This window comes from Chlorocebus sabaeus, chromosome 11 (genome assembly GCF_047675955.1).
Source record: "Chlorocebus sabaeus isolate Y175 chromosome 11, mChlSab1.0.hap1, whole genome shotgun sequence".
NCBI lineage: Eukaryota > Metazoa > Chordata > Mammalia > Primates > Cercopithecidae > Chlorocebus > Chlorocebus sabaeus.
In genome coordinates this window covers 75,201,707-75,214,995 of record NC_132914.1, presented here as the reverse complement: position 1 = coordinate 75,214,995, position 13,289 = coordinate 75,201,707, and the positions used below count along the sequence as shown (strand labels likewise).

Below are 13,289 nucleotides of genomic sequence, written 5' to 3'. Positions count from 1 at the left end.
CATTATGCTTACTACCACTATAATTTAAACATTCTCACTAAGCTATTCCCAGCCTCTGATTCAGACTTACTACACAGTTGGAAGATGGCTAGAAAATAGTGCCAGGTACAAAGAAAGTAGGGGATCAATAAATATTTGGTTGAATGTAAGAATGAACATTGTATAGTGTAAAGGTAAAGACAGAAATGGGTATGCAAAAATCCACTTGTTCCACACATTTCATAAGTTCACAAGTTGAACTACTTGTATATTCTCAAACATCCAATGCATTTTATATGTTGGTAGATTAACATATAGAATGGTTGACGTGGCCTCAAGCAAAAGAATGCTGGCATCCACCATAAGCTAGAAAAAGAAAGGAATGGATATCCCCTACAGCCTCTGGAAAACATACAGTACTGTTGACACCTTGATTCCAGTCCGGTGATGCATATTTCTGCCTTCCAGTACTGTAAGAAGTTAAATTTCTATTGTTTTAAGTCACCAAATTGGTGGTAATTTGTTACAGAAGTCACAGGAAACTAGTACAAGGATCTACTCAGTAAAGCAGTAGAAATCAAAACTTTGGCAAGTCCAAAGGTTAGCAGGGATCATTGTGAGCATGCACAATTCCAGGCCTTGTCCTCTGGAAATGTGATTTGTTAAGTCTTAGTGCTAGGGACAGAGAAGATGAGAGGTGCAGTTTAGTTACCCCTGTGTCATTGCAAAGCAATGCCTTGCAGGCTTTCCTTTCCCATCTCAAATGTGTTTGTGTTGCAGAATAGGGAGAGGAATAGGGGATATTAATTGAGTTTTGCTCTTTGGTTTCTGTTTGTTTTTTTGCTTAGTTGATCTGTGATTAGATACAAAGAGTACGTTTATTAATTAGGTCCTATAGTGTAATTAAAAATTTTGCAGTTAAATAAAACTAGATTTGCATCGTGGTATTACAATTTTCACATTGTAAGAAACAGAAGTTTTTACTCTCTCAAAGCTTCAGTTTCCTCATCTGTGAAGTGGGCATGAAAAGAATTCAAGTTCCCACATCAACATATCATGTGAGGATTAAAGATGCTTATAAATAGTTTGGCTCCATACTAGGTATGTGTGGGTGTGTGTGTATACACACACATATATCCACACTAGAAATGGAGAAGGGTATATTCAATTATTTATATGTATAGGTACTCTTCCTAATATGGAGCTAAGCTCTATAAACTCATGTATACTAGAACAGAATTGTGTGTGTGTGTGACTAGCTGTATAGACATAGATATGGAAAGTTCCTGAGGATATAATCAGATAAAATCTTTTGTTCAAAACCCTACTATTCTTATTTAACTTACTTGATAATTGGAGAATTATGAACATCATTTAATATTTTGTATCAGTTATAGGTGATATTAAATATTCATTATAAACTATAATTGGCAATAGTGTTATAAACATAACTTATTAAAAATTACATCAGTATTCACTGACCTGAAGATATATTCTTTTGTTTTTTAATAAATTTCTGCTTTTAAATTTGTTCCGGAAAACAAAACTAAACAAGGGAATTTGTTGTTTTATTATAAAGTTATTAAACTCTTCTAAACCTAAAATATGTATGTATATAAAGAGTTAAAGTTACATAAAACAACTTATTATTTGCCAAATTCACAATTTTACCATAAAATTTATAAATCATTATTTGTCTCACAAGACCACTCCCTCTCCCAGTTTCCTGAGAGTTTATATCCCTGCCACAGATAGAAGAAACAAGTGTACTATTGAAGAATAATTCTTATTTATATTGCAAGTTTGGGCATAGGGGAAGGAGAAGGAGGGGAGCCAAATAATTTTTTTTAGAAAGAGCAATCTCAATCAAAATCCAGGAAGTTATTTTGTGGATATCAACAAACTAATTTTAAACTTTATATGAAGAGTCAAAAGACCTAAATTGCCAACAGAATATTGAAGAAGTACAAAATTGGAGGACTGACACAACACAACTTTATGACCTACATGAAGTAAGTCATGTAATCAAGAGAGTAATCAAGACAGTGTGGGGTTGGTGAAAAAATGGGAAAGAGCTCAGAAGTAGACCCAGATTAATAGAGTCCATTGATATCTGATGAAGAAGCAAAGACAATACAATGAAGCAAAGATCACCTTTTCAACAAAGAGTGCTAGACGAGCTGGACATCTACATGCAACAAATATATAAATAAAAATAGACATAATACTAAAGACATGTATAAAATAAATAATTGATAAGCTGGACTTCATAAAAATTAAAAACTTCTGCCCTGTAAAGCACAATGTCAAAAGAATGAGAAGACAAACCACAGATTAGCAGAAACATTTACAGAAGACACAATCATCACCCAAAGTTTACAAAGAACTCTTAAAACTCAACAAGAAAACAAACAACCCAACCCGGTTTTTAAAACTGGGGTCAAAGACCTTAACAGACACCTCACCAAAACAGATACAGTGAAGACATATAAGCATATGAAAAGATGCATATTTCCACAACATATGTCATCAGGGGAATTTAAATTAAAGTTACAATGAGATGCTATTACAAATCTATTAGGATGGCCAAAATCCAGAACACTGACACCACCAAATGCTAGTCAGGATGTGGAGCAGCAGGAATTCTCATTCATTGCTGGTGGGAATGCAAAATAAAACACTTTGGAAGACAGTTTGGTGGTTTCTTACAAAACTAAATAAATGTCATATGATCCATCAGTCACACTTATTAGTATTTACCCAAAGGAGTTGAAAACTGAAGTTCACACAAGAATCTACCCATGGAAATGTATAGCAGTTTTCTTCTTAATTGCCAAAACTTGGAATCAACTAAGATGTTCTTCAGTAGCAGAATGAATAAACTGTGGTACATTCAGACAACGGAACACTATTCAGCATTTAAAAGAAACGAGCTATCAAGCCATAAAAAGACATGAAGGAACCTTAAATTCACATTACTAAGTGAAAGAAGCCAACCTGAAAAGACTACATGCTGTATGACTCCAATAATATAACAGTCTCTATAGAATAGGCAAAACCATAGGGACAGAAAAAAAATCACTGGTTCCCAGGGGTTGGAGCACAGAGGTTGTGTAGGGCAGTAAAACTACTCTGCATGACACTACAATGGTAGACATATGTCATTATACATTTGTCTAATGTACAGTACCAAGAGTAAACTTTAATGTGAATCATGGATTCTGGGAGATACCGATGTTTCCATATATGTTTATTAATTAGAATAAATACACTATTGGGTGATGATGATATGGGGGGGCTATGCATGTGTGAGGCAAAGGGGTAGATGGGAAATCTGTACTTTTCTCTTAATTTTGCTGTGAACTTAAATTTGCTCTAAAAAAGTAGTTTTTAAAAAAATAAAGAGGAAGAGGAAGTGGAGGAGGAGGAGAAGAAAAAAAAGAAAGAGCTGAAGATCCAAAGACCCGAATTCCAGACCTTATTTTGTTAAATTTATTTGTTAGCAAGTCGAAAGACAATCTGGCCTAGACTAAATAGACTAAATAGAGTCCAAACCATAATTCTTCCACTTACTAAATAAAGGACACAGATTGCCTCAAAGAGACACAGTTGTATTATAGGTTTTTTGTGATGGCTAAATGAAAAGTATAAGCAAAACATCTAGCACAGCACTAGGTGTATACCACTGATGTTCAATAAATAAGTGATAATAACATCATTGAACTATCAGATCTTTCTCTGAAGTTGTATGTTTCTATGTAATGATTTCCCAGTATTTCTTGTTATGTTTGAAATATGACTAATACAAGTCAGGTGGGAAATATGATTTTTCAAAGTGTAACAAGGAATGTCAATATTTTTTCTGTGTCTATCCACACAATTCAGTTTAACTGAAATCGTATTAAAATAATTTAAATATAATTTCATGCAGCAACTAGCTTTGGCACATCTACTAAATTTCAAAATACTTATCTGATCAAAGACAAATTTTGCATACAATTGCACTGAGGTTAAGTGAACAAGATTTTCCCTATTTTATTTACTCTTTTTTCTTATTATTGAAATAATTGTAAATATATAAACTATCACAGATTTTTTTCAGATAGGAGTATTACAGTTCATATTGAAAATGGCTGCATATCTTAATATTTTGCTCCCTAAACTAAGATTGTTAAAATTATCCTAATGTAAAATGTTTTTCCACTGATTATTGTAAGTGATAATTTCATTAAGTTTGGCAGTGTGGGGTGGCAATTGAGAAAGATGGAGCAATAAGTTCCTTAAAAATACCAACTATTAAATGTAAAAAGTTAAAATTATAAAAGGATTCTTATGAAATATGTCTTCAAATACCATGATTGTATTTTGTGTTTACAGTAATACTGGGCTGCCAATAAAAAACAATTTGTAGAATTTTAAGTACAAAAAAATCAGGATAAAGAATATGCCAATTATTTATTAAAGTGGTCAATATTCAAAGATATAGCAGAAACATCAACTACATTTTGCAATGGTTATATATGCATATATAAATTTTAATGTCCTTAAAAATTATATCTTCTCTTCAAAAACAAAGAAAAAATCTGTAATTCAAACCAAGTTACTTTATTCCAATTTCTATTTATCAAATTAATTACACAAACAAGTATAAATATTGAGAACAATGAGAACAACATTTAAGCTATTTATTTTATAATATAAAGTTAATGCAACAAGGTGTTCTTGTATTTTTAACTTCTATTTAATTTCTAAATGGCAGACCAAAGAATTCCCACAACAAAATGATTTCACGTTGCTGTTTTTCTTTGTAAATTAGACTTACTAAAACCGAAGGAAATCATCCTGTTTGGCATTTTTTTTTAAATCAAGGTAGCAAATCAGAGTTCCAATTGACTTTAGACTTTATCTGTCCAATTTCCTCATTGCAGAAATGAGCAGAGGCCCTGAGCATTTACTGAATGCCTTTTCCTGGGTCACATATACAAAATTAGAATTCCAGTGACCTTTGTCCTTTTAACAAAACACATTGCCTGTTAATGCCTCTATGTTATGTCAATTACTTCATTTGAACTTGACTAGTGTGTGGAGCAACCTCTAGAGACAAGCAGATTTAAAAATCATTTAGGCAATATTCTAATAACTGAAATATAAATTCCCTAATACTAGTAGTTTATACATATTTTTGCAAAGTTTGAATCTGTATAAAAATAATGAAATCATTAAGAAAAATACAAAGTAAAGATTTTCATTTAGTATTTCTTTATAGATCAGAGTTCTATTTGTAGTAAAGCATTTGTCTTCATTAAGCTATCTTTTTCTAGCCATTCGAGAAGATGAATATTTTCAAAGTCAAGGGATCATGTGACTGGACTAACTTAGCAATATTCCACTCCTCTGAGTCATAGTGCTACAATTTTGCAGTGTGCCATATATAAGATTTTATTAAACCTTTAAGAGCATTCCAGTATTTTATCTCTTCCCTATTTGGTTAAGAACCTCATCTTCTTATCTTACCTAAAAAACAAACAAACAAAAAATCCTTTAAAAGAAGAGTGATTACAAGCAGTAGCTGAAAAAAATAAAACTTTAAAGGACAGGCTACTGATAAAAGCATGGGCTTTTTTTACTATTCAGAATAGTTTCACTTTCCAGATAAATATAAACATTAGAAATAGGATCAAGAAATCTCTATCCCAAATGGGATTAAAGATGTGAATTCCATAACAGTAATGATTCTGGGAGCCATAACCCTATGAGACATGGAATCCGATAGGCAGGAAATACTTAAATCTAATTTTCCAGCTACTAGGAGTTAAAAAGGAATAAGGAGCCAAAAATATTCATATCAGCAAATTGTAAACAACATACGTGTTATACTAAAAACTTAGGCTGAAGGTTGTGACTGGAAAACAATTGAGCTATTATGGTAAAATAGAGCCAAGAAAGAGGAAGGACAAGCTGTGAACTACTTTTGTCAGATCCTTAGCTGTCTTACATAGTCTAATACTTGGTTTGCAGCTATTTCACATAATCAGATGTCCTCATTCTTCTGTGCATTTGTGAAGATCCTTAAATATAATGGTCTATTTAAAATTGTTTTCAAAAATGTCTTTGAAACAACTTTTACCCTACATGTCTAACATTTTTGTCTCAGAAACTTGCACTTGTGTCTCTGCATTCTAAGTAAATGTTGGGCATATTTTTGCTATTTTTAATTTGCTGGGCATTTGGGACATTCCTGGTATTTATAGTTTACTAATTTATTTCCTCATGTAAGCTCACCAAAGTTGGGGCGTGCAGTATATATTTTGAATCTTGATACCGCCCACCTAGGAATTACTCAACAGGTGCCATCCACATTAGTAACTTATCTTTGGATGAGGTTAAATTTAGTGTTGAGTAAGCTCCAACAAACTAAGTTCTGTTTTCCAGGACCAGTTTAGTCTCAAGCTCATCAAAGGAAAATAACCATGACTTTGAAACTTAAGATAAATATGAACCACAATATCTCAGTAATTATACTAATAAACTGCTAAAAGGACACATTCATATTTTTTTAAATATGTGCTCTTTAGACTATGCTATTCAAAAGAATTATTGTAGGGATTATATATACATGTATTATATATATATATATATATATATATATATCCACACACACACATACATTATATAGAGAGAGTTAAATTTTCTCCCTAAGTTGTGCATGCGCACGCGCACACACACACGTGGTGAACTTTTCTTTATTATAAGGTAACCATGGCCAGGTGTGGTGGCTCATGCCTGTAATCCCAGTACTTTGGGAGGCCGAGACAGGTGGCTCACCTGAGGTCAGGAGTTCAAAACCAGCCTGGCCAACATGGTGAAACCCTGTCCCTATTAAAAATACAAAAAAAAAAAAAAAAAAAAAAAAAAAAAATTAGCCAGGCGTGGTGGTGGGCGCCTCTAATCCCAGTTACTCGGGAGGCTGAGGCAAGGAGAATCACTTGAATCCAGGAGGCGGAGGTTGCAATAAGCCAAGATCACACCATTGTACTCCAGCTTGGGTGACAGAGCAAGACTCCATCTCAGAAAATAATAATAAAAATAAATAAAGTAACCATTAAACCATTAGAAAATCACATGAAAAGAAAGTACATTCATATTATCTAAAATTCTGAAGTTGTTATATTAATTTAAATTCCTCTAGTTTCTATTTAATATACTTTCTTTTCTACTTTGAAATTATTTACTATATTTGATGTACACAAAATAATACATGTAACACTTATGTAAGTTGTAAAAGCGGAATAATAGAGTGCATTATACCCCACAGAACTAAAGTCCTTCAAATAACTTGCCTCTACTTATGTGTTTCTTCCCTGTCCCAGCCATAATCCTTTCAGTGGTAGCTACTATGGAAAGATTTGTGTTTATACAAATATGTTACATACATACTTTTTCAAGTATCAGTATCTTCACCCCGTCATAACCTTTAAGACATGATACAGAAGCAAATATATCCCCATTGTTTTCCAGTATCAAATTTTCCACACAGACCAAAATTTCCTCCTCTTCTACTTCCTTTAGGACTTCATATAGTCACTTACCACTTCATTACCCTGGACCCTTTCCTCTCCCTCTACTGCTTCCTCCTTCTCTGCTTACTTCCCGCCTTGCAAAACCTCCCCTCAACTCTGTCTTCTTCTCAAACTATTTATTTATTTCTTCTTCTCTAACAGTGTCTTAACAGGACACTCCTAGAAAATTTATTCATGACTCAATGGATATAGGTACTTCTCAGTTACTTCTTAACACATTATCACTCTACAGAAGATGTTCACATATATGTAATCAATGCCTATCCAATTACCAAAAATAAATACTTCATTCCAGTACACCAGCTATGTAGCTGCATAACATTTGACAGCATGTTACACATTCTGCTCATCTTACTTCACCCTAACTTGCTGGGGTAGTCCAAGTATTAGAGCTTCAACTACAGCATCTTCCCTAAGGATTAGCAGTCCACATCTGTGATTCTGTTCCTCAATGATAGTCTCACTCTCTCAACATTCTTTCCCTTTCCTGACTCCTATACCTCTATCACATGAATATTTATATTTCCTAGAGTGAAAAACCTCAGGTTTCTTCTCCTGTGACTTTATGCAGACCTCCTGTAAGATTCCATTCTTGTCCATGGCTTTGACTATTACCTATTCTTTCAGTATATTGTAACCAATACCCTTTTCTGACCTTCAGAAACACATGTCTAATAGCCTAAAGTTATCTCCAAACTGATGTTTTAATAGATACATCAAGTCCACATGTTGAAATATGAATTCATCACCTTCCCCCCTCCACCTTTTTAAGACATTTTTTTCTGCTTCTATAATAATCATCTTGTTTATGGTAATTACTTACCCATTCAAGCTAAAAAATTGGGGCCATTTTAAGCTCCCTGTACTCTCCATCACCCACATTCAACTGGACACCAACATTTACTTACTTTATAATCCCCATGAAGCATCTAGGGTGATCTTTTAAAATATTTATATTAGATCATATCACATCCCAGCTTTAAAAATCTTCCAAAGGCTCTGTGACTGAGTTAGAATACCATAGCAACTCCTTACTTTGGCCCCACACTATCAGGCTTCCTTGTTCCCTTCAAAAAACTCTCCTTGTGCCTAATCCACAGATCTCTTTCTATCTGTTTGTGGAATGCACCAAACTTATTCCACTCTCAGTCTTTTTGTTCTTGCCTATGTAACTGTTGCTGTTATTTATCTAAACATTTGCTCCTCCAGTTCTCAAGTGTAGTTCATTCAAATGTCGTTATACCTTGTACTCAGTGCTCAGTAAATATTGATTACATGTGAATTACCTGGCTACTATGGAAATTTATCAATACATTGTAGATTCATATGACAAAAGTGATCTTCTATTCTTAAAGGCTTAAAATGATTCAATAAAGGTTAGCAAGTTTAACATTTAAATAAAAACAATTTGTGATTAAAAATAGTAGCAGACCTAGTTTTATTTTATCTTTTGTTATTAACCTCCAACAGCAACCAAAGGCCACAAAAGACCAGGTATACAGAAAGAGGTGGCCAAAGTAGTGCTATGAGTAAGTATACCACTCACTCTTACTAATGTAGCACCTGCCAGTGTTATGCAATCAAGGAACAGGCAACATCCTGTTTGGAGTAGATACATGAAAATCTTAAGCCTAGTCATGCTATCATAATTATCTTTCCTTTTCATTCTTGTCTCAATTAAAGTCTGGAATTTGTATTCACTAATACTGCTTACACAAATTCTTAAGAACAGAGGCAAAAATAATTCAATCAAAAAAAGTTACATTTATTTCATATGTATTTTTTCTGAATCAAGATATTGAAGGCACGTCAAATTCAGATTCAAAATTCAACCACATCATAAAGAAATGAGGATCTAAGTCATTCTTAGTCAATATTCAATATGATTCCAACTAATGCTTTTTGGCTGGATAAACTACCTTTTTTATAGCATTTGCATTTCTCAGAGTTTGGTCTTTCTATTTTGTTTTAATCAGAAGTGGAAATACCAACATAACTTGCATAATATCTGTAACATGATATTTTGCAGTTAACAGGAATAAGAAGTAATAAAAAATAACAGAGTCTGAAACTCAAGAGAATCTTTTCACAGACTTGTAGAATCTCTAGGAACAGCTGTTTCAGATAAATAGGTAAAAACAGCATCTCTATTAACGATTGTTATGAGCTTTGCAATTTTTTTTCCATCACTGAGTATATGCTTGCCTGTTTATTGAATTCTCTGTAATCCCAGAATCAAATTGGAATGATAGCCAAGTAGGTGAGAATTTCTAGACTTAAAATGTTTTATATTATTCAACACCTCCTCATGGTAAAAATAATGAAAGCAAAAGCAACCATGTTGGGTTTAAGAAACATAATTATGGTTTCGGGGGACTGTTGAGCTTTTTACTGAAAGCCTTAAAAATCTTTTAACAGGTGTTGATCTATACATGTGTCCTTTACAAAGTTTGTAGCAATACTATTCTGCATTGCATTTTAGTTTTGTTAATAAAGAATGTTCACATACATATCTCACTGTCACATTCTAATTAAGGTTCATTTTGCAGATGAGAAAGCTGAGGCTCAAAGAAGTTACACATTTTTCTCTACATCACACAGTTTATTACTGTATCAAGGTCTAAATGTATTCTGATTTGGCTTGTTCACAGTAAAACCTCAGAAAACAACTGTAATTAATTCCCAGAGTCATTTTTGTGCCCAAAGTAATTAGATCAGGAAGTTTTCTTAAAACTGAAGGATTGTATAGAAATCCTTTCTTTTACAGTGATTTTTTTCACAACCACATACACAGAGTTCATGACATTATAATAGGTCTAGGGAGTAATTATTTTTTATTTTTTAATTTATTTTATTATTTGATTTATTTTTATTTTTATTTTTATTTTTTGAGACAGAGTTTTGCTCGTATTGCCCAGGCTAGAGTGCAATGGTGCGATCTCGGCTCACCACAACCTCTGCCTCCCTGGTTCAAGCGATTCTCCTGCCTCAGCCTCCCAAGTAGCTGGGATTACAGGCATGCGCCACCATGCCCAGCTAATTTTGTAATTTTAGTAGAGATGGGGTTTCTCCATGTTGGTCAGGCTGGTCTCGAACTCCCAACCTCAGGTGATCCACCCTCCTTGGCATCCCAAAGTGCTGGAATTACAGGTGTTAGCCACCATACCTGGCCAATTATTTTAAAAATAGACATGATAGTTAATCACTTTTAAAAATAAATTATGTTTATGATTTTGGATTTCAGTTTTCTGACATTAAGTAAAGCAGGTCGGCAGATTTTAAAAGTTGATAGATTTTTTTTTATTCTTCCAAGTTTCTGACAACTAAGAACTCATTAAATTCATTTAAAATGCCTATTCTGTGCTGAAGAGTTTTGGAGAAAGCTTCATCTTGTAGATTTTGGCTGTCATTCCTGATTGTATCTGCTTGATGTAACTTTGGTTAAGGCATTTTATATTTCAGGTTTTCCTATAAAACTAAGTCGTGAATTTTTAATTAAGAAATAGATTTTTATCTCTGTAGTTTATTACTCTTTGACTTTATTATAAAACTATACGTTTTTATTAGTTGATAAAGATAAGAGATAGCTGGGAAAGAGGCAGATATCCAGGCTGAAAGCTTTCTGGAAGAGACTATGAATCATATCTCAAAATCAGTCACTGCTCACCAAACTTACAGCAACATGCCTTGAGAACTATTTCCAGAAGTGTTGAAGAGTCCATGTGTTTACACTGGACTTTGTTATGAACAAAGAAAATACTATTTATATACTTTAAAATGCACATGGCAAGGCCTGTTCTTTAAGCCAGTTGTTCAGACAAAAATAATCCACTTAAAAGTAGAAATGAAATTTACTACCATTAAGTCCAGTGTTAAATTAAATTATACAGAACAGCAGAACAAAAAAAAAGTCAAGGATCTAATAAGACATCTGGAAATATGTCATGTGTATATAGGAGTCACTTAATGATATTGATTTGCCTAAACTGAACCCACACAAATACATATGAGAGAATGGGATCAAATGGTTTCTTAAGCAGGAAGACATGCAGAAAAAAAATATCCATTTACAAATGCAATTAATTCTGGAGGTGAAGATCAGCATTATATATTGAGAATAAATATGATTCTTACCATCTGAGACTGACTTCTAGGACATCCATTGATATCTTCAACTTTTTCATTTGCTAAAGCCAAGAGATAAAATAAAAGAGAGAAAAAAAGAACGACATGCTTAAGCAATGAAGTGAAACACACATATGAAAACAGGAAAAAAATACCAAGCAAAAATGCTCCTGCTACATATATTCTGTCTTCCAAGCAGTACACAAGAAGACACACTTGTTAACAGCCGCCAATTCTATATGCACAAATCAGGCAAAAAAAAAAAAAAAAAAAAAAAAAAAAAAATGAGTGAGAAGGAAGTTGCTGCTAATTCTTTAGCCTGTGCCAAATGACTGCTGACATGAAGCCTTTCACAATTGTCCCTGGTTGGATCAGGATACAGTTTCAAGGCATCTCAGAGTGTATGAGTTGCTCCAGCTAATGAAATACACACATGGGAGACATATGGTTTAATGAAGCATTCATTTCTGACAGTTCAATTCAAATGATTCAATAAAGGTTAGCAAGTTTATGTATATAAAGATACAGTTCCAGTTATTTAAAAGTATGGCCAAACTGCCTTTTTCAAACATCCTCACATAAACATTTTAATTAAATCAGGGGAGAGCTACATGAATCTCAGAGACACATGGACCAGTTCAGTAAGGCGCTTAACTTAAGTTGTGCTTTACCAAAGAGATGGCAGCAGAGACTTTTATGCTTTCTTTCAGAAGGAAGTTCTTACCAATAATCTGGATGATTTCTGCTAGGAGTACTCCATCTGCAATGTCTTGTTGCAAGTCCTTGATCAGCCGCTTGTGGCCCGATTTTGCTAGGTAGTGGTTGGCCCAGTCAGTGTAAATCTGTTGAACAGAGAGAAGGAAAAAGTGAGATGGGGTGAGGGAAAAGAGAGACAATAAAATGCTGAAGACAAATGTTGGATTCAAAGGGAAGCTATTCTGGATCACATTCCAGTTTAAGAAGTCATAGCTCTAAAGGAAATAGTTGTAAAGTAATTTTTAAACAGCTCTTTCCCCAACTTATCTCTCGTTTCAAAGGGGATGATTCACTCTCAAAATTAAGGGCTAGTCACTTGTGACAAAGCAAAACTTCCCTCCGGGATGACTACTGAGGAAACTCCCATTGTAAATCAGTTTGGGTTTTCTCTCTCTTTATTGTTTCTATCATTTTGAAAATAATCCTGCCTGTTCATGCAAAAGAAAGCCACCTGGACTGATTTACATAGAAACATTACTATAAAAAATTGTGCTTCTCTGAGAAGACTATTGATTTGTCATGTGAGATACTGTATGTGTGACAAGATTTTGGCATCATTTTATGAAATAATTACAAATACCTTCCTGTCTAAGATATTTTATTTGGATTGTCATCTTCCATTTAAGCCTCTTGAAATGTGTTTATATGAGATAATAGAGGCAGCAAATGGAGTTATTACATAGAAATTACAATGCAGAATTCAGAAGTTAATTGTAAGGCACAAAATTGAGAATTTGACATAGAATAGAGGTGTCGCTTCAACAGCAGATCATGATATGCAAAAATTTTACAAAAATAAAACATTGTTAATCTTTTCAATTAAATAGAATGCTTACTAATTGTAAGAGA

The 13,289-nt window shown here is 33.5% G+C and overlaps 1 protein-coding gene across 7 annotated transcripts in view; it reads right to left on the bottom strand.

The window, feature by feature from the left end:
- Window positions 1-13,289, bottom strand: part of NAV3 (neuron navigator 3) — a 905,452-nt gene that overhangs the window by 256,064 nt on the left and 636,099 nt on the right. For all 7 annotated transcript variants that reach the window (XM_008004102.3, XM_008004100.3, XM_008004096.3 and 4 more), the window contains 2 exons: window positions 12,409-12,526; window positions 11,694-11,746 (listed from right to left, as the gene is read on the bottom strand). In XM_008004102.3, coding sequence (XP_008002293.3) covers window positions 11,694-11,746; window positions 12,409-12,526 — 171 coding nt within the window. The remainder of the gene's footprint in view (window positions 1-11,693; window positions 11,747-12,408; window positions 12,527-13,289) is intronic.